At 41.8% G+C, this 20,735-nt stretch overlaps 2 protein-coding genes and 1 non-coding gene across 3 annotated transcripts; 2 read left to right on the plus strand and 1 right to left on the minus strand.

Moving 5' to 3' along the window:
* Positions 1–1,076: 1,076 nt before the first annotated feature.
* On the plus strand, positions 1,077–14,961 carry eif4g2b (eukaryotic translation initiation factor 4, gamma 2b). The gene is made up of 19 exons (XM_055031985.1): positions 1,077–1,184; positions 3,942–4,067; positions 5,013–5,115; positions 5,215–5,346; positions 5,842–5,908; positions 6,111–6,262; positions 6,363–6,473; positions 6,571–6,753; positions 6,834–6,975; positions 7,478–7,641; positions 7,723–7,836; positions 8,699–8,827; positions 9,325–9,429; positions 9,516–9,731; positions 10,312–10,570; positions 12,401–12,605; positions 12,681–12,889; positions 12,968–13,089; positions 13,680–14,961. Exons 6-19 carry the CDS (start codon positions 6,179–6,181, stop codon positions 13,743–13,745), a joined length of 2,109 nt encoding a protein of 702 aa, XP_054887960.1. The 5' UTR covers positions 1,077–1,184; positions 3,942–4,067; positions 5,013–5,115; positions 5,215–5,346; positions 5,842–5,908; positions 6,111–6,178; the 3' UTR covers positions 13,746–14,961.
* LOC129368154 (small nucleolar RNA SNORD97) lies at positions 8,457–8,626 on the plus strand. Its single transcript, XR_008606793.1, has one exon. It is a non-coding gene; the product is annotated as a small nucleolar RNA SNORD97 (small nucleolar RNA).
* Positions 14,962–15,136: 175 nt separating the features above from the next.
* Positions 15,137–17,688, minus strand: LOC129361248 (uncharacterized). The gene is made up of 4 exons (XM_055031989.1): positions 17,294–17,688; positions 16,356–16,454; positions 16,192–16,259; positions 15,137–15,453 (listed from the first exon to the last, which is right to left on the minus strand). The coding sequence occupies exons 1-4, from the start codon at positions 17,501–17,503 to the stop codon at positions 15,294–15,296; spliced, it is 537 nt and encodes a 178-aa protein (XP_054887964.1). The 5' UTR covers positions 17,504–17,688; the 3' UTR covers positions 15,137–15,293.
* Between the last annotated feature and the right edge of the window lie 3,047 nt (positions 17,689–20,735).

The following is a 20,735-nucleotide window of genomic DNA, read 5'->3' on the forward strand; positions in this document are numbered from 1 at the left end:
TTCTAGCCAGCTAACGCAAACAAACCAGGCAGAGGCTCCGGGTCGAAGTGTGTGTTCTTGTGGATATTTTTCGACTTTTACGCGCTCCTGGCATTCTGCTGCAAAATTCGCTTTTCTTGTAGATGCCCTCTCATTTCTTCTTTGGTACGCAAACAACAAAACAAAACTGAAGTTGCTTTGGTGAAGGTAAGGCGGATTTATGTCCCTTTACAAAACCGCACCGGCTTATCCAAAATGGCCTCTGCTAGCTTGCAAGCACAGAGCATCAGCTCGAGTTAAGCTAACTAGCGCATATTAGCTCAGGAACCGGCTGATAGCCTAGCCTGGAGACGGGTCGGCTGATTTATATTCTAGTAGAAAATGGCGTCGTAGCCTAGTTACAGCGAGTGTTATTTACGTGTAAATATACACGCACGCGTGCATAACATCAATATTTGCATCTAATAAGTTTAGGAAAACACGTTGAGTCAATATCGCGGGGCGTCAGTCGCCTTGAATGGGTTAGTTAGACCCAGACATAATTCTCCACCGCTATCGGGATGACAATAAAAGGCCGGTTGAGTGGAAAGCATCCTCGGCTGTCCAGGCTGCCCTGCCCCGAGCCTCTGCACCAGCACATAACGTTCACGTCGGTTCTGCTGTGTTTGCATCCATAATGACGAACGATTGATATTTAGAGCACAGCAGCATGTCGGTGTTCATCACACATGCTGTATAAACCCAACCGCTTATACGTTTTACCGCTCTGCTAGTGTCGTGACGGAGCTAATTTATGCATTCAGCGGCACAGTGAGCCAGCTAATTATTTATGTTAGCCGGTAGCATTAGCACGTTAGCTGACGCAGCTTCTTCTTTGTTGTCGACAAAAGGGTCCTGTTCACAGTCATGCATTTAGGCTCACAGAGTTCTTTGTGTTTTTGTTAGAACAGGGACACAGAAATGGAAACACGTTGTCCTCAGATAACAAGATTTGATTTAGAGTGGTTCCTTTTTAAATTCCTGTGAATTTCATATTTTGCATTTAAATTTTTCTTTATGATGCTGATTCTGGTTTTTTTCCTTCTGTCTTCCTCAGCCCCGTTTTCCCCATCCCCTCCTATTATTCTTATTCTTTTGAGTATTCTTCATTGTCAAGCCGCCAAAGTGGAGAGTGTGATTGCAGAAGGGGGTGCTTCTCGTTTCAGGTAATAAATCACTGGAGCTTTTCTTTTTTCTTTCTTTTTTTTTTTCCCTAAGGCCCACTAACGTGAGTATAAGTCATTTATTCCAGGGTCGGCCCTATAATAGGGTTTTGGGCTGGGACTTCCGGCATTTAAAACAAAGCAGGATGTGGGAATGCTCAAAATGGCTGTCAGGCACTTTGTATTGAGACCTTTTTTTTTTTTTTTTGTAAGGGGCAGCTGGTACATAGACTGAACCTTAGGAGGGATTGCTTGGTTGCACAAAAAGCCCTCTGTGATTGTTTAAGATTTTAAAACCAGCTTGACATTGAGAGTTTATAGCTCTGGACTGGAGATGGGAAGCAGCTTCTCATTGCTCTCTCAGTGTGTAAGTTCTAGATAAGAAACAAACTGTGTTAAAATGTGATTCTATAAAAGCTTGTGAATGTAGATTGGAAGATCACGTTGTCTCTGATTTAACAGCAAGGTGGCCCTGGGGAATATTTCCATGTTGCTCTGTCACACCATCTGCACTATGCACATCATCATTGTCATTGTCATTGCTTGTGTAGATCAGAATGCTTCTGATGCTTTTCTTCAGAAAAAATTGCTTCACAAAATCTTGTGAAGGAAGTTTGTGAAAAGCTCCTTCACAAAAAATTTCTGCATTTCTTCCGTCTTTGTTATTGGAATCAGTCGGTAGTTTTAGCTCATAGGAACACCTATGTTCAGTGTTTTTAAGTTAAAACTTCAAGCAAACCCCCGGCTTCTAATCTGAACTTCAATTTTTAAGGATACATGTGATGCTAGTTTATGCAGGTGAGTGGACAGACTGAATGCTGCGCGTTAGGTAATTAATGTAAGTGTAGCTTTACGGACAAACCGGAAAATTTATTTCATGTCCTGGTCTCAACAAATGGCTGGCAGAGCTCATTGTGGCGGCACGTAGCTGGTAGATGAGTTTCTGTGTGTGACGAACGAAGGTGTCAAATCCTGTCACTAACATGAACACAAAAGCTTTAAATGTCTGGGCAAGGTGAGAGTTAATCTATTAAATTGATTGAATATGAATGCATAAACCAAAAGCTGGAGTATAGACATATTTTATAAACGTATTTGTGAGCCTGCCTCTTTATTATTGAGTTGGATATAATTTCAGATTTTTATGTTACTTTTCTTCAGCTCACTGGAAAGGGAGCTGTTATTGTAACAAGTTAGTTTTCTAAACTACAAAAGTTATTGTTAGGAAAGCTCAAATGTAAAAAATTGGAGTGATGTTGATATGTGACAGTAACACTGCTGTTAGATTTACCAATGTTTTATTTTATGTGTTTTTAAAATTTGATTACTCAATTAATTGTAAGATTAATCGATAGATTACTCAATTACTAAAATGTCAGTTTACAACACCCCTAGTTTGCTTTCTCTATAAATGACTTTTTTTTAATGCAAAAACTCCTAAATTCTTCTTCAATCGTACCTCAAATTGAATCCCTTTATTGATCATCTGATTAAAAACAGAACTGATAAGTTGTCTGACTTTATATCTAAAATGAACAATCAATTTGACCTACTGCACCAGAGGAGAAACGATGTTTATAATCCGGTCCGTTTCCGTTTATAATCTGGTCCGGTCCGTAAAGTAGCAGAGATAAATCTCTGCTACTTTGTTGGAACTTTCAATGGAGTTTATTTTTAGTTCAGATTTTTGTCCAGTACACTAATGATTATAATACAAGCCAAAAAAAAAGTCTGATGAAATTGGTCAAGTCAACTTCTGAATAAGATCTTGTGGTTTTATGCAGATCAGATATTCATGAATCAAAAATCTTTCACCCGGTTCACGACTGGCCAACATGTCGCTGCTTAATAATGACATGTTGCTTCAACCTGTAGTGACGTTCAGTCAGTGTACAGACTAAACCGACATTCATCTCGGGTTTTGTAACCGAGGTCAATGTCGGTTACAAAACTAATTCAGTACCTAGTTATAGATAACAAATACATGAGCAGGAGGAAAGTATTGAGCTAGAATTCAGTTTTGTAAAAAAAAAAAAAAAAACAAGTTGACAGAGATGTGACATGTTCAATGATCAAATAGTAACTTTAATTTGCTGGTGAAAAGCAAAAGTCAATCTCTCCGTTAAGCTCATTCACATTAGCTTTCCCTTCCAGTTTACTGACTCTGGGGGAACTGTTAAGTCTCCCTCCATACAGATGTTCAGAAGATGTGCAGATCACTTATTCCTTTAGTTTTCTTAAATTGGGTTTAGTGGTGAATGGCCTTGTGTTTGCCGAACAGTTCCAGTTTGTGGCGTGAAGTTGACACGTTCCTCTGGTTATTTTCCTCTGCAGTGCTTCTTCGGGGGGAGGAGGTGGTAGGGGTGCACCTCAGCACTATCCCAAGACTGTCGGCAACAGGTAGGGTTAGCTTTAGACTATCAATTCTTATTGACGTAAAGGTCATTTGACCGCCAAGAATTCTTTTGTTGTCACTCTGCTGAAGACTGAAAGAATAGGAGCTAGAACTCCAGGGATCTCCAATTCCCAGTAGTCCTGTACTGCCATTTTCGACTCTATTTATATGTTTGTGGTAATGGGTTTTCCATGACGTCGAGTCAAAGTGAACCTAATGGAAAGGTTGCAGTGATTGGGATTGTGCAGGTGCTGGGGGTTTGCTCTCAGAACAACGACCTTTGTGTTCCATTTTGTTCAAAGCGTTCTGCTGCTGCTGCTGTTGCTCAGATTAAGTCTTGAACTCAGTCTTTTTGCATCTTTCAGCGAGTTCCTGGGGAAAACCCCAGGGCAAAGCGTTCAGAGATGGGTTCCTTCACGAAGCACTAGACGAGATGCCAACTCCAGCAACGAAAAAGAGCGACACGATGCAATCTTCAGGAAAGTGAGGGGGTAAGGACCTGATTGGTGTACAGGAATTCACATTTTTTTAGGGAAACAAAATCACAACATATGCAGAATTGGATTTAACCATAATTAAAGGCAACAAGTGATCTTAAAGGGGCAAGTATTATGTCAAGTTGACTTTTTTGAGCTTTACATCATGTTATATTAACTCTTCAAAAACATACCAGTGTTGCTTCGATTTTGAGGGTTAACCTAACCTGAACCAACATTTAACCTTGACCTTTTGAGAAATTTGTTCATCTCCCGTGGCAACCTTTCAGTCACCCAAAACATTTGTTCTCACAAGCGCCGTCTTTGAGGTCGATGCTCGTCCTCAGAGCTGCAGTTTCCAATTTTCTGCCTCCGACTGCCCCCCACTCAGCTCCTTCAGACTAGCCAGCAGCAGTTAGCAAACACCTGCTGGTACTGCGCATCTGCTGAGCTCATTACATAAGCTACTTTTCAATGCAACTTTGTTAAAGGGATTGAAAGCAAATTTTCAGAAAGAGCAAATTATTTTTAAAGAGACAAAGACCCAATTTTAAAGCGCTAAATTACAAAGTGAAATGTCTTTGCTCATATTAGATATATGCAGCACTTTACAACTGCCAGAAACATAGTTACTTGATTGTGCTATAAAATGCTACTGTAAGTCTGGAAAACGCATAATACTGCTCTTTTTAATTTGGTCGAGTCAAATTTCAAACAGTTGAATCATCATTCAAGCTTTTCTGAAGCCATTTTAAGCCACACTGAGATGGAGTCGTGTTTCTGCTTGTTTACACCAAAACAAAAGATAAGACTGAAGTCATTAGGATGGCATGTGCTTTGCTAAAAGCACTTCAGGCCTTTTCCTTTCTGCATCAGGTGCTGCTTCTCAGTACAAAACATGACAACCTTGTTATCTTATTTTTACCTTCTTGTTTGTTTGTTTTTTTTTTCCTCTCCTAGCATACTCAACAAACTCACGCCTGAGAAGTTTGACAAGCTATGCCTTGAGCTCCTGAATGTGGGCGTAGATTCAAAACTCGTCCTTAAAGGAATCATCTTGCTGGTACGTGAACGTTTCGGATCCGTTTAGCTCAGCGAAGAGGAGATATGTGGCTGCGTCGCTGCTCTTGCTGACTCGCATCCTAACTCTGGTTTGTTTCAGATTGTAGACAAAGCCCTAGAAGAGCCAAAATATAGCTCACTCTATGCTCAGCTATGTCTGCGCTTGGCAGAGGACGCTCCAAACTTTGATGGCCCTTCATCTGAGATCCAAACATCCCAAAAGCAGAGCACAGTAAGTGGCTGTTGTGGTCTTTAGGGAAAGGAATGGGATTCTCAGGCTTTAAAAAGAAGGGAAAAGTTGAGACCTGGATATGCCTGGGAAAAGAAAATGGAGTGATTTTCACTTGTCAATACAATAAATGTCAGATGATAAAAAGCATTAGTGTTTTCTTACAGTCAGATTTTTTCTAGATTTCAAATTTAAAAATACATTTTTATTACTTCCCTTACATTGGGAAGTTAAATGGTGTTAGATTCTTCAGTTATTTTAGATGCTGATGAACTGACCTGTGGAAATAAATACATTCACTGAACTCTTTTTGATTCCACTTGATTTAAATATAACTAGCTTAATTTCTCTTTGAGAACATTATAGCATTATTAAATTGAACAATGACTGAGAACTCTTAAAAAAAAAGATGATTTTGAGTCTTGGAACTCAAATTTAGAAATCAGCTTTTGCATAAATACAGAAGCAAATTGAGATTTTTTCCCCCTCTCCTTTCAGACCTTCAGAAGACTGCTGATTTCCAAGCTTCAAGATGAATTTGAAAATCGCACCAGAAATGTTGAAAGTAAGTCAAAGGTGATGTCTTTTGAGCTATTTTTTGAAATGTTGCTTTGTATAGCAACATTTCAGACAGAAAAAAAAACAGCTTCATCCAAAAAGGGAATGAGCAGGTCAGGCTTTTTTAAACTTGTGTAATCAGCCAGAGAGTTTGTGTCCTGATAAAGCTGCTGCTGACCCTGTCACCCTAACCCTGTCCTTCCTTTCAGTCTATGACAAACATGACAATCCTCTCACTTCTGAGGAGGAGGAGCAGCGTGCCATCGCCAAGATCAAGATGCTTGGCAACATTAAATTCATCGGGGAACTTGGCAAACTTGACCTCATCCATGAATCTATCCTTCATAAGTGCATCAAAACAGTGAGCTCATGCTTTTTCTCCTGTTTGTGTTTAATAGTTTTAATCATTACCATAAGATTCATGGTGACCCCTTCCTTACTTCCTGTGATCATGTCCAAAGCTTCTGGAAAAGAAGAAGAGAGTCCAGCTCAAGGATATGGGAGAGGACCTGGAATGCCTCTGTCAGATAATGAGAACAGTGGGGCCGAGACTCGACCATGAGAAAGCAAAGGTAAGAGCCCCTAACATGGCCCTCGGTGTGGGTGAGGATTGGATTTCAATTCAGCACTGTGTTGAGCACTTTTTCCCTCTCCATGCGCTCCCAACAGTCTTTAATGGATCAGTACTTTGGCCGTATGCGATCCTTAATGAACAACAAGGAGCTGCCTGCCAGGATCCGCTTCCTGCTGCAAGACACAGTGGAGCTGCGTGAAAACAACTGGGTCCCCCGCAAGGCCTTCATCGACAACGGACCAAAGACAATTAACCAGATCCGTCAGGACGCAGTGAAGGTCTGCCGACTTTACCGTGTTTAGCCATGAAATGACATAGTTTGTGTGGTCGTTTTATTAACAATCGTGTTTTCCTCCAGGATTTGGGTGTTTTCATCCCAGCACCCATGTCTCAGGGGATGAGGATGGACTTCTTCCTGGAAAGCCCTTTCATGCCCAACAGAATGAAACTGGACAGGGAGACTCTTGGGGGATTGGCTGACATGTTTGGACAGATGCCAGGTGTGATTTCACGTTTTCTGTCCACGTTTTGTAGCTGTTTTTATTAGGATCAGGACTTTGACACATCATTTCAATTAAATACATGCATTTTAACAAGTTAGACTTTTCAACTGTGTGTGTGTGTGTGTGTGTGTGTGTTTATTGTAATCATAAAAATAGTATTTGTTCTTAAAGAGAAGAATAACCAAAAGATAAAGATAAAAGCGGTATCATTGCATTTCTCTAATCTGCTCTTGCTGCTTTCTGAAAAACAAAAAAATCTAGCAAATTTATGTACCTATGTACAATAACCAAAGAAGAGGAAACATAGAATAATAAATTAATATATTGTAATATATTGTAGTTTTTTTTTTTTTTTTTTTTTTGTCTCTGAAGAGATCCCTAAAGGGCGCATTGACGGCGCAAATGAGTTACCGACCTTTGACCTGATACACAATTTTCTGAATTATAATCTTCATCTCCAATTTCTACATCCAAAGTCTTCTTTGCTTTTGTTTCTTAGGAAGCGGGATTGGAACCGGACCGGGTGTTATTCAGGACAGGTACTCGCCCACTATGGGACGCCATCGCACCAACCCACTCTTCAACGGCCACAGCGGCCACATCGCGGCTCCTCAGCAGTCACAGTTCGACATGGGGCCCAAGTCTTTCGTTAAGTCCAACCAGGTAATTTAGCTCGGAGTGAATAGATGCGTGTCTGACTTATCGGTTTTAGCGACAGCAAATGACACTTAAATCCTTTGGCAGGTTCAGAACCAACATTTCCTCAACCAGAGCCAGAACCACATGAGCCAGCAGCAGGCTCAGTCCAAGGACATGCCTCCACGTTTCAGCAAGAAAGGACAGCTCAATGCAGATGAGGTTAGTAGGACAAGCTGTTGGAGGAGCTCATTGTCAGATGGTCTCAAGTTAAAGGGATAGTTCAGGACTTTTGAAGTGAGGTTCTGTTAAAAAGTCAAAGCGGTTAATATCCTCCCTGTTATAGATGATTCTACTCTCCCTCATTTTCTATACACCTACGTTACTCCAAAGCAAACTTCTATCATCTAAAGTTTTACACTCAGATTAAAATCTCTTAATTTTATCCAAAGAAGGAGAAAAGTTCGTCTTGAATAAGTTAAATCACAGGTCTTAAATTTTGTCGTGCTCACGTTTCTGTTGCTAGTCAGTATTTATTCACAAATTTCTCTTGTACATTTTATTAGAATTTCAGGTCATTAAAATGATCAGAAAAATTCTTAAATTTGACTTTGTGCCTGCAGAAACTCACTGTGACTCACACAGACATCTTCATTGTGAATGAGGCAGTTGATGCTACCGCTAACCAGCTGCTAATATACCCTTGCTGGCTGCTAGCTAGCTTGTTTTTTGCGTTTATTGTGGGTATATCTACTGTAGGTGAAGACTGTTTTTAATTTAACAGAACCACATTTTAAAATCCAAAGCAATCCCAACTAAACCATCTCTTTGTTGGAGCCTGAATGCCCAGTGATTATAAAAAGACGCGTTATTCTGAGGAATCCAACCTGCTGTCAGTCTGTCCTCTGCTCTCTGCTCCGTCTCCTTCTCCTCTCATCTTCCTCTATCTCCTCATCCTCTTCCTCGCTTTGGCAGCAGGTCCGCTGACTGCGATTATGAGATATGAGGGCATCGCTTCTGAAAACATGCACACAATTAGATGCAATTTAAGCTCCAGGTTGATTCCGCTCTGTGCCGTCTCCAGATCAGCCTCCGGCCGGCTCAGTCATTCCTCCTCAACAAGAACCAGGTGCCCAAGCTTCAGCCTCAGATTCCCTCTATGATGCCTCCCAGTTCTCAGCCCCCCCGCACCCAGACCCCTCCGCTAGGACAGGTAGGAGAAGACGGGCACAGACTGACTGAAAGGGGCAATATTATGTGGGAAAAAAAGTTCTTTTTTTTTTTTAGTTTTACATTATGTTGTAATGTTCTTTTATCAAAAACATATCTGGAGTGTTTTTGATTCGTTCATGCATGTTTGAGAACTCTCCAAATCTCCATGACAACCATTCAGTTGTGCAAAACGGATGGGTGGACCTAGCTCCGCCTTCAAGGATGATGCTGAGCTGAAGATGGAGCTTCAGAAAGAGCAGGGATTTCTTAAAGAGACGGAGGCCCAATTTTAAGCCGTTCAATTACAAAGTCAAATCTCTTAAGTCCGATGGATGGCTACATATGGCGTTTTTATAACTGAAGTTAAATTAATTATTTGATTGTGCTATGAAATGGTGCCTGAAAAATGCACAATACCACCCACTCATTAATTTTTGGAATAAGTGTGTAATTTTTATTAAGTTTCATATTGCATAACCCCCTGCTGTCTTCTGTCAGCCTCCACAGCTTGGCCTGAAGACCAACCCTCCACCCATCCAGGAAAAACCCCAGAAGACCAACAAAAAGCCCCCTCCTGCCAAAGAGGAGCTTCTGAAAACCACAGTAAGAGAAGCAGACATGTTGATGGTGGAAAACCCACCATCGGTGAAGTTCCTGCTCATTCCGGGTCTCTTTCATCCTCTCACCAGGAGGCCATCATGACTGAGTACTTGAACACGAAGAACCTGACTGAAGCCGTGGGCGGCGTGCGGGAGATGAAAGCGCCAAAGCACTTTCTGCCAGAGATGCTCAGTAAGATCATCGTGTGCTCCCTGGACCGGCCCGACGAAGACAAGGAGCACGCCAGCACTTTGATCCACGCCCTGCGCGCCGAAGGCCTCATCACCGGAGAAAACTTCATGCAGGTACAGGAAGCTGATGGAATGCCTAGAGCTGAGATACAGCAGATGGACAACATTTTGACAAAACCCCCACAGAGGGTCTCATCTTCACCAAGGGGTAGAATATAAACATGGAGCACAGAATTGCAAATATGTTTTTGCTGCAATAGACTTGATAAAAGTGTGCAAGTTCATCTTCCAGGAGCAAGCAGTTAGTCATGATGACTTCAAATAAGGTTGATCATTTCCAATGTGATATTTCTTGAAGAAAAATTTTGTGTAGTTTTTAATTTCCATTTTATTTTTGTTTGCTATGTTTTGAATATTTAAAAAATCTTCTTATTCCAGTATTAAGTATTCTTTACATAATTATTCATACAGCAAACTTACATTATTTCATTCTCAATATAGTACTTGAAAATCACAATATTATCTTCTGTGGTGATAATTTATTGTCCAGTAAAAAATTTTGTGAGAACACAAATGGACTCCACTGCTCCAATTCTTTTTTCCCTTCAGTGTTTTTAAACAAAATAATTATATTCTCTGGACTATAAGTCACATCAGTCAAAAAGTGTATAAGTGTTTTATTCATTCCCACCAGGCTTTCCTCAATGTCCTGGACCTGTGTCCGAAGATCGAGCTGGACGTGCCTCTGGTGAAGTCCTACCTGGCCCAGTTTGCGGCTCGGGCCATCATGGCGGAGCTGGTGAGCGTGGCGGAGCTGGCCCACCCGCTGGAGAACGGCACCCACTTCCCGCTCTTCCTGCTCTGCCTGCAGCAGACGGCCAAGCTGAAGGACCGCGAGTGGCTCACCGAGCTCTTCCAGCAAAGCAAGGTCAACATGCAGAAGATGCTTCCAGGTACAGCCGCCCCACCAGCTCACACACTGTCACTTTGTCAAGAGGTCAGAGGCACGAGCTCAACTTAAATGGAACCCAGGCTCTCCGTCCCTAAATCTGCAATCTGCAGCTGATGCAAGACGCCCGAGGCTCTGCGTTGTGTTTTATGATGTAGGTGGGATGTGATCCATGCAGGGGCGGAATCAGACACAGGGCTCTTCACAGACTTTCGCACGTTTATTCCATCCACCTTGCAGGCAATAAACATACTGTCACAATTCAATCGCTTTCCCTTTTAAACAACAATTAAACATCATCGTACCCAACTGGCAAACCGAACAAACAAACGGTTCTGTATATTAATCTAATGTACTTGTTCCACTAGTACTGGCGGAGAAGCTGCTTACCTTGCAGGCAATGAACATTCTGTAAGGAATACAGCAGTTCGCGCAAAACATCCCTGCACTACGGTGTCCTCAGCAGGACAAACATGTTACAATTGCGATAGTGCAGCAATTACCGAGAACAGCACCCTCTTTTGGAACGTTTATGTACTGCTTTACATAAACAAAACTTTTAGTCAGTGCAATTAGGAGTAGAATGGCTAATGTAACAAAGAAACTGACCATCGTATTTTTATTTATTTTTATGTTTGTTTTAAACATGTAAAAATAAACAGCAACAAACCTTTCAGATGGTTCAAAAAGTGTAATTAGAAATTATAAATGTAGGATAAATGGCATGTTGTCACTCAGAACACAAAGGACAGAATTAGACTGAATATGTCTGCCCTTATGGATTTGGAGAACTGTCACCAATGCCTGATTATAGATATTTTTTTTTACTCAATATTGGAGCAGATTACAGATAATATACAGTTAATATCAGATCTGTGCATCACTATTATAGAATGGTTGAATAAAAATGACCCCGTCTTCTTTAATTGACACAGACTCCGCCCCCATGCAGAGGTAGAGCAGTCCTCCTACAACCACACTGTTATTAACTAATGGACCTCAATGTGTTACCCCAGATGTTTTTTGAGTCATTTTTGCCTTATAAACTAAAGCTGAGGCAAAGACGACGGGCAAGAAACTTCTGTAATTAGCCCTACTTCAGGTACTACAGGTGTGTAAGGTTATTAGCGGAAATAACGGAGAATTCAACGATAAAGCCCAAGAGAACAAATGAGGGACAAAAAAGTCTAAGTGTGAATGCTGCAGGACACAATGGGTGAGTAATTACTTGAATAATAGCGGCTTGTGAAAATCTGCCTTCAGGAAAATGCTTAGAAGTAGACAGAAGTATGAAACGGTGTTTAAATGCCAATATAGCAGTTTGTGCAGTCGGTTTTCATGCTGCTATAGAGCTACCACTGGAATCTACACGCATAAAATCCAGCATAACTACCTTCACTTATTGATCTAGAACTGATTAGATGTTTACTATTGTTTTAAATTAACTGAGTTGTGAGTTGTTAGCACAGAGCTATCAGTAAGTATCATTATGACAAAACTGGGATATTTAGTACCAGTTACCTTCGTGGTGCTGACTAGCCCGGTAGCGATTATATATTTTCCTCAAAATCTCTGACTACAGCATGTTTTCTATGATAGATACTGTCAATATTGTCGGAGTACTGTTCTTGGAACGCTGATTGGTCAGTGCCCTGGAATGATTGGGGGAGGATTGCTCTACGGCAGCATGGGGGCGGAGCCAGCGTCATGTCAATTGGCAGAGTGAGCCGAGAATACAACCTTGAGGAGCTCCACAATTCAAAGGAGCTGTGGAAAAATATCGATCTCCTAAATGGACAGAAGTGACCTCCATTTTTCTTCTTTCTTTTGGCAGAAATCGATCAGAACAAGGACCGCATGCTGGAGGTTCTGGAGGGGAAGGGGCTGAGCTTCCTGTTCCCACTGCTGAAGCTGGAGAAGGAGCTGCTGAAGCAGATCAAGGCCGACCCATCGCCACAGTCCATCTACAAGTGGATTAAAGACAACATCTCACCCAGGCTGCACACCGACAAAGGCTTCGTCAACATCCTCATGACAAGGTGCGCTTCAGCGCCGAGCAGCTCCACGTTTCCATTGGCAGAACAAAACTTTGTGACCGTGTGCGTCTGTTCCAGTTTCCTCCAGTACATCTCCCAGGAGCTGTGCATGGCGGAGGGCGACGACCAGCTGGCAGCCCCCTCCAAGGAGCAGCTGGAGCAGGAGAAGCAGCTGCTGCTGGCCTTCAAACCCGTCATGCAGAAGTTCCTGCACGACCACACTGAGCTGCAGGTCAGCGCCCTCTACGCGCTGCAAGTGCACTGCAATGCCAGCGGCTTCCCTAAAGGTACGGCAGCCCCATGTGCTTTTATGTCTCATTCAAGACGTGCTTTACATTTTTGTTTCTTTTTCTTTCTCCTGTAAGGTATGCTGCTGCGCTACTTTGTCAACTTCTACGACATGGAGATCATTGAAGAAGAAGCCTTCCTATCATGGAAAGAAGACATCACCCAAGAATTCCCTGGAAAAGGAAAAGCTTTATTCCAGGTAAACGGCTTCTGATTCTCAACTAGACAAAATCAGCCGCTGAATACAATTTGGTGAGTTTTTTTCCCCAGCTAACAGTCTGACAACTGACAAATCCAATCTTTTCCCATTCAGCAAATGCACTGCACTACAGCACTGTAACGTGGTGGTGGACACCGTGTTTTTACTTTAAAATTAATGGGATAAAAAAGACTTACCGTGCATTCTTTTTATAAGCCAGACTATAAAATGTGTGACTTGTGGTCCAGAAAATATGGTCATTATTTTCAGTATCTGATTCTCGAGACTCACTTGGCTGCATATTTGTTGTTTTTCTTCTGCCTGCACTTGATGGCATGAGGGATGTGCACCATCATCCACCAGGGGGCACCCCAGCCAAACAAGACCATCCACCTCCCCTCCCACAAGGGGGCCCTACTAGTGATTTTAAACAAAAACGTTTGATGTCTTGTTCTAGTTCCTAAAGACAAATCTGTATTGCAGGTCCAAACTTTACCAAGCATCGCAACGTTAATTTAAATTTCTTCACTGCTCAGTTTAGACACAAAGCACTAGAAAACTAACTTTATATTTTTTCTTCATCCTGTCAGGTGAACCAGTGGCTGACTTGGCTGGAGACAGCAGAGGAAGAGGAGTCTGAGGAAGAAGCAGACTGAGAAACAGAGCAGAAGCATCATGACCCAGATCCCCCATTTTGTTGTTCTCACACACACTTTTATTATTTTAACGTCACGCTTTATTTAACCACTACCACAGGGCACCGAGCTGCTTCCGTCTATCTAAACCCAAAGCTTGTTAACTCGTCGGGCTGAGAAGCATCGTTTGACCTGTTGCCTAATGTGGATGTTTGGATTTTTTTATTTTATTTTTATGTTCTTGGATCTGTGTTCAGTCAGCTACACATGGAGTTTAGAGTGACTTTATCTTGTTTATTTCCTTGTTTTTTCTTGGTTCATTTTTCACTTTGCATGTTTTTCTTTGTTTTTGTTTTTTTTTTCTTAATTCAAAACCTTTCCAATATATTTTCCTTCAGGCAAAAAAAGAGAGGAAAAATAAATTTCTTAACAGATATTTAAATACATCTATGAAACGGTGTTGATAAAAATCATTACATTCAGATGCGATCGTAAGAAACGGCAGTAAGGATTTGGTGATTCTCAGAAAAAAAAGGCCCAACAAAGAGAAGATCTAACAGAAAATCTATTTTGGTGTTTTAAAAAAAACAAAACATTTGTTTTGTTGGAGCATAAATCTTCTGCATGACCAGAAGGTGGCCCTGTTTTCTCCTGCTATGTATTGTGTATGACGAGTGGTTGCAATACTCTTCAAGAAGTTACAACAGTTGGAAAAAAAAAAAAATGTGATCATTGTTGTGGCGCTGAACCGTTTCCAACTCTGCCTGTGTTTCTACCTCTTAGTTCTAGATGGGCTTTTTGTTCTCATGATGAAATTAAATAATGAGTCAAAAACAAACAAAAAAGGTTGAGCATTTCATTCAGTCCTGGCCTGATTGCACACTGTAAACATTTCCAAGAAGGCTTCTTCACGTGGGATTACAAGTATTGATATTCGAAGAAGGAAACGTCATTTCTGCAGTTTAGTAACCTGGTAGAACCTACCCATAATGCAGTTTTGTTGCAGGGTGTGGAGGGGAGGGGGGAGTGGCTTATTTGAAATCTCAGTGTAAATGTCTCTTTTGGGTGGGTGGAAAACATGTAAACTAAACAGTTAAGAAAAAAAAACATACCCAGATTATGCTGATAAGCCATGTGTATGTGTCGGGTAATGAATATGAATCTTATTGTAAGGTATTCATAATTATTGTGCACCTCTGTTGCTTTAATGTCAATAAAGTCCAGTACATTAGCACCAGTACTTGTCACTGTTTTTTAACTGCTTCTCTTTACAGGTTTGAAGAGAAGGAAGAAGCAGAGAATGAAAAATGAACATATGTTGCTTCAGTACTTGTGAATATGAAGAGATCATAATAGTGATGCTGCTAGAGAAGAGATGGGCTTTAGGTTTATACCTCTACCCACTTGTTATACTAGTCCTTTTAATTTAGAATGTTCCAACAAGCTTCAAAAATAAGACATTTATTTAATGGACTATTTACTAACAATATTCATTTATTTTTGAGTGAAATGCTTCTCCAGGGTGAAACGGCTCACATGTTGGGCTGTGACACGGAACAGAGCCACTCTTCATTCCTCGTCTGTAGGGATCCAGAAGTACTCCACCACCTTCCTGGCCCGGCGTGAGGGAGCTGAGCCGGGGCGCCCCCCGTCGAAGGCGGGCAGTTCGTCGAAGTGACTGGGGCCCGGGTCCCTCCCCGTGTGTGGGGCTGAGACTCTCAGCATGGTCCTACGGGACGAAGACAAAAAAGTTTTCACCTCTTTGCTGCAACGTCTCATCAGATCAGACCACCAGGAGTGTCTGACGCCCCCTGGTGGCCACAGTTTGCACAACACCAGCAGTCGACCTCTGATTTTAAGAAGTTTGGATTAATAGTTGACATTTTTCTTTTAACATATGTAAATATTTACTATACACATAAAAAAATGCTTAGGCATATAGCTTTGTACGGACCACATTTATTTGCTCAGCAGCTGGAAGTGACTACAGATTCCAATCACAAGAGTAAAAGACAGTGTAAGCAAATCCAAAACTTATTTAAAACAATTTTACAAAGTTCCAAATTCCATGAGTTTATATTTAGAGAAATACAAGTTTGTGCATAAAAATCTGCAACTTAAATCACTGGTAATAGGTTAGCTTATCTGCATGGTTTTTCACTTCAATAAGAGTTGTTCAAAATATTATTTTACCAAAAAATTAAACAGACTAAAATTGATTTTTGAGCATTTTGAATTCATTTAGAATTACCAAGACCAGGAATTGAGATTCTCTACACCATCTGGGTTTAATTTTTGGAACTTTGACTATTTGCTTTAGCCTCAGAACAGCCAGTTTGATGCTATCTGTCTTGGTACTGGAAGTTTAAAAAAGTGGATCGCTGCATCCCAAGGAGGAATAATTTTTTATTTTTTTCAAAATCAGTGACTGATCTGGATAGAGATGCCAGACTGAGGACGACTCTACCTGGATGAACTTCTTTCAGGCTCTTCAGATCCGTCGTCAGGTGTGCTGATATACACAGGATCTCCTTCCTGTGCAGAATTCGGACACATAAAAAAGAAGTGATGTCGATGTGGATTTTTTTACTCTGCTGTGTAGGTGAATTGACTTTAGAAGAATATGCTTACTGTGAAATTTCTTGCAGTTCCGTCTGGATTTTTCAGGATTTTTACCCGCTGATTGCTCTCAGTCATACACAGGAAGTAGCTCTTGATGTTAGCCTGACACTGTTGGAAGTGCAAATTAGATCTTTATTTAATAGTCAATACTTTAGAGCATCACTTTATGCTATGGCTGATTTCTCCCTTATTTGCACATCTCCAAGTCAGTAATTTTTTTCCATTCTTCTTGGAAAAATTAAATAATAAATGTTCTATTAACTTGGACACTAACATCTGAGCGAGAACTCTTTCATTCCCAGCTCCAGCTGGATATGAACCTTGACTCCAGTCTCCAATCTGTTGCAGTTTGCCAGTGTTTATTCCAAAAAAAATATTTACTATTATATGAACTTAATTAAACTTATCATCAATTCAGGAATATCACATAATTTTTTCCATAAAGCTCAAACTTTCACATAAAACTTGTTGAAAGCTAAATGTTTAGTTTTGAAAGTTCAGAACAATAGCTTGGAACTAAATATTTCCCCCAGAACTATAAACTAAACATAATACTCAAATGAACTAAAACTACAATTAGCTCACTAAATAATTATTAACCTGTTAGCTTGTTAAAGGCTAAATATTTAGCTTGCTAGCGAATTATCTTTCAAACTAAAGTTTTCCTACAAAGCTTTTTTTTTTGTTTGAAATTTGGGAATTCTAAATAAAATTAGGACTTTGAAAAAATGACCTGCATTTTTTTAAACCCCTGTAGGGCAAACAGACTAAACAGCTCAAATAACTGTTGCTCATTTCAGAATGTGTGACTTTAAAAGCGAAAACAACCACACACAAAAAAAACGACTTTCAAAAAGGCACCACAGCCACATGAAGTTGGTCTGTCGCGTGAAACACCCGGATGTGTGTTTGTAACTTCACCAAGGAGACCAAGCGGAGCAACTTACGGCTTTGCTCCGCCTCTGCGCTTTCAGGTCCTCGTGAGCTTGGAGGATGTTAGCTAACTCGCGGTGCTTCTCCCTCCAGCTGAGACACTCCGCCGTTTTCTCCTGCCTCTCTCTGGCGGCCTGCCGCCTCTCATCCTCGGCCTCTCGCTGAGCCTGCTTGGCTCTTTGAATCTCCTCCTCCGCCGCCGTCGCTTTACGCCTCAAAGTCATCTCACTGCAAGCAGAATGCGCGACATAACATCCCGACACAGCCGAAGCATTTTTGTGGCCATTTCAGGTTAGCCTCGACGGGGCTAACAAAAGCTCACTGGCACCGTTTAGCCACCAGGGGGGCGCACGTTATTTGGATGGAATTTGGTAAACGTCCGGAGTGAAGGCAGCAGCAGATGGGAGGATAACCGGATAACCGGAGGAACGTTCAACCTTTGAAGTTTCAGTTTCTTGCAACACTGTAAATACATGCAGGGCTTCACCATTTCTTAGCCACTGAACATCTTCTAACTGCCAGTTTTCAAACTCAAAGCAAGCAAGTAGGTTTTTTAAATCACCATAATTATCTCATTTCATGCCTCATTTCATATAACAAACACAGAAGAACTGAAGTGTACAATCCAATGCAACCAATCGGCTTCAATTCATTGGCGATCTGTTTCAGCTGGTGGTCAAGGAGAGCCTTGAAACTACCATGATATCTAAAGTAGGTTGAGGAAGACGCCACATCACCCTGAACGCAGCGTTCCCAAGGTGAAACATGGAAGCTTTTTTCCCACAGAGGAGCGAGTCAGAGTTGATAGGAAGAAAGATGGTGCTAAGAACTTGTAAAGACTTGAAAAATGTTTGCTTGGCACCAATATTTTGGACAGTCACATTCAATTTTGGTGGAGATGAGGTGGTGAAACCACCACTCGGCCGTGTCCAGTGTACCTTTCTTTAATCTGGACGTTCTCCTGAGTGATTTGCTTCAGCTTGAGTCGCAGCTCGTCCCTCTCTGCCCCCTGGCTCCTGTTCTCCTGCAGCAGACTCTGTTTCTCCCCAGAAAGCCGCTCCAGCTTCAGCTTGGCCTCAAAGTAGCTCTTCTCTGTCTGCGCCAGCGGGAGCTGCAGATCGGTGAGCTGCGAAAACCGAAGGCTGACGTCAGAACAGGCACTAGTAGCTCACGATCCATTCAGTCTCGTTCACTTACATAGTATTTTTATTGATTTATTTATTTTTGTCCGGTGTGTGTGGTTGTTGTACGGACGTGACTACAGAGAGATGGAGAAGCAGTTTTGGAAAGCTACTGCAGTCCTGGCCTTTTGACGGTAAACAGCCTGATGTTTGATTTGTTTGAGTTGAGTTGACCATGTTGTGTTTTGAAAGAGGAGAGAAGAGTAAACCTTTCAAACCTAAATCATAAGCTGTCAAACCTTCCTGGACCGACGTGGAAAGAAGTAACTGCCCCCAAAACTTGAAAGAGTTTCTTCCACCCTAAGAATCAACAGACACCACTGAGTGTTGCCACAGATGGAGATTTTTGTAGTGGAGGAATTCTGTCCCATTCAACTTTCCTTCAAATACATTTTTCAAGATAAACTGATTGACTGTTTGGAAGCTTCCAGTTGAACGCAGTTCAACATTTGTGTTAAAGTTTCAGTTGCTGAATTATTTAAGTACCGGTAGTTAGAAGTTTGTATTCATGCTCTTATTTTGAAGTGAAGGAAGCGTGTTTACACAGCAATTCCGTCTCTTCCCCCTAAAACTATCAAACATACAAGGATAAAATAGAACGCAGACAGTAGAGAATATGAATATGAAAGAGCATTATAGAACGTCCATTATCTGTTGGATGGATAATGGATGGGAGTTGCTGGTGCCTGTCTCCAGCTGCGTTCTGGTCACCCTGGACAGGTTGCCAGTCTGTCGCAGGGTAACACAGAAACAAACAACACACTCACACCTAGCGAGAATTTGGAAAGACCAATTAACGTAACAGTCATGTTTTTGGACTGTGAGAGGAAGCCGGAGTACCCAGAGAGAACCAATGCATGCACAGGGAGAACATGCAAACTCCTTCTTGCTGCAAGGCAACAGTGTTACCAACTGCTCCACTCTGCAGCCCCATTATAGAACATGTAAATTAAGTCTCATGTAAAATTAAAGGTGATGAACTCAGGAAGGTGGGTTGGGGTTTTTGTTGGTGTGACTCTGAGGTGAACGTGAGTCGACCTGCTTCTTGAGCAGCTGCAGCTCTTCGCTCAGCCGCCTCTGCTCCGCCTCAGCCGCCTCCTTGTCGCGCTGACACCCGAGGGCCCGAGCCTCGGCGGAGGCCCTGCTCCTCTGGGCCTCGCCCCGGGACTCCTGCGCCTCCTCTGCCGCTCGGGAGCAAAATGTCGCCCTCTGCTGGCTGTGATGCAACCTCTGCTTCAGCTTAAAAAACAAAAAACCAAAAGGGAGGAGTTGGGCGCGCGCTGACCGGGTCAAGTCGGGTGTTTTGCGTTCGGGCCTTTCCTTCACTCGCCTCCTTCACTTGCGTCCTCAGTTCCTGGTTCTCGGAGCGCAGGCTCCTCATCGTCAGCTCGCTCTCCGTGCGCATCATGACCCGCTCCATGTGGATCTCGTTGGAGAGGAACTTGTTCTCCCTCCTCAGGTCCTCGCATTCCTGAGGAGAGCAGATCAGATCCGCTGCAGTTTGTTTTGGACACGTGAGGAGCTGAGATGATGGATTGTGTTTTCCCAGTGAATGAATGCACGTCAGCACTTTGGAAGGTTGTTTTTTCATTTTCTCTCCATCCCGACAAATCAAAGAACAGTACTGTTCTTGCTGTTGATACTAATCAAGAGGAATGATTTATGTTGCTCCTTTTTTTTTTCTTTTTTGAACCCATAATTAATCTGTAATGCATTCTAGATTATGGCAGCTTGAGCTGAAGGCTGGATGTTCAGATGGTCTGCAGACTCTAACAAAAAGGTTACGATGAGTTTATTTCTTGTCATCTCAGGAGCTTGTATGATATTCAGTGTTTTGAAATAAATAAATAAATCAGTAAATAAAAGAAAAAGGTTCAGCCCCTCAAATCTTCTTACATTTCGTCATGTTACAACCACAAACGTCAAAACTATTTAGTTTGGGCAGAACTAAATTAAATAATAGCCTGGCTTGTGCAAAAATGTTTACAAATGAACTCATTTTAGCTTTTACACGTGGTTTTGCATATTGAATAGAGTGTGTGACCTCAGGTCAACATTCTGGCCTACATTAGTGTTACCCCCCCTCCCCCTCCGTGGCTTCTGCCTATTTCTTACGTTTCTGCAGTTTTTCTGCAGTCGACTATAAATTATTCTGCGATTTTCATCAGCAACGTTCAGCTTACAGCATTTTCACAAGAAATAAACATTTCACCAAGTCATGCCCGACTTTGTGCTGATCCACTGTACGTACGCTGATGACTTTAAAATGAGAAAA

Source organism: Poeciliopsis prolifica, unplaced genomic scaffold (genome assembly GCF_027474105.1).
Source record: "Poeciliopsis prolifica strain line A6 unplaced genomic scaffold, Auburn_PproV2 SCAFFOLD001, whole genome shotgun sequence".
Classification (NCBI taxonomy): Eukaryota; Metazoa; Chordata; class Actinopteri; order Cyprinodontiformes; family Poeciliidae; genus Poeciliopsis; species Poeciliopsis prolifica.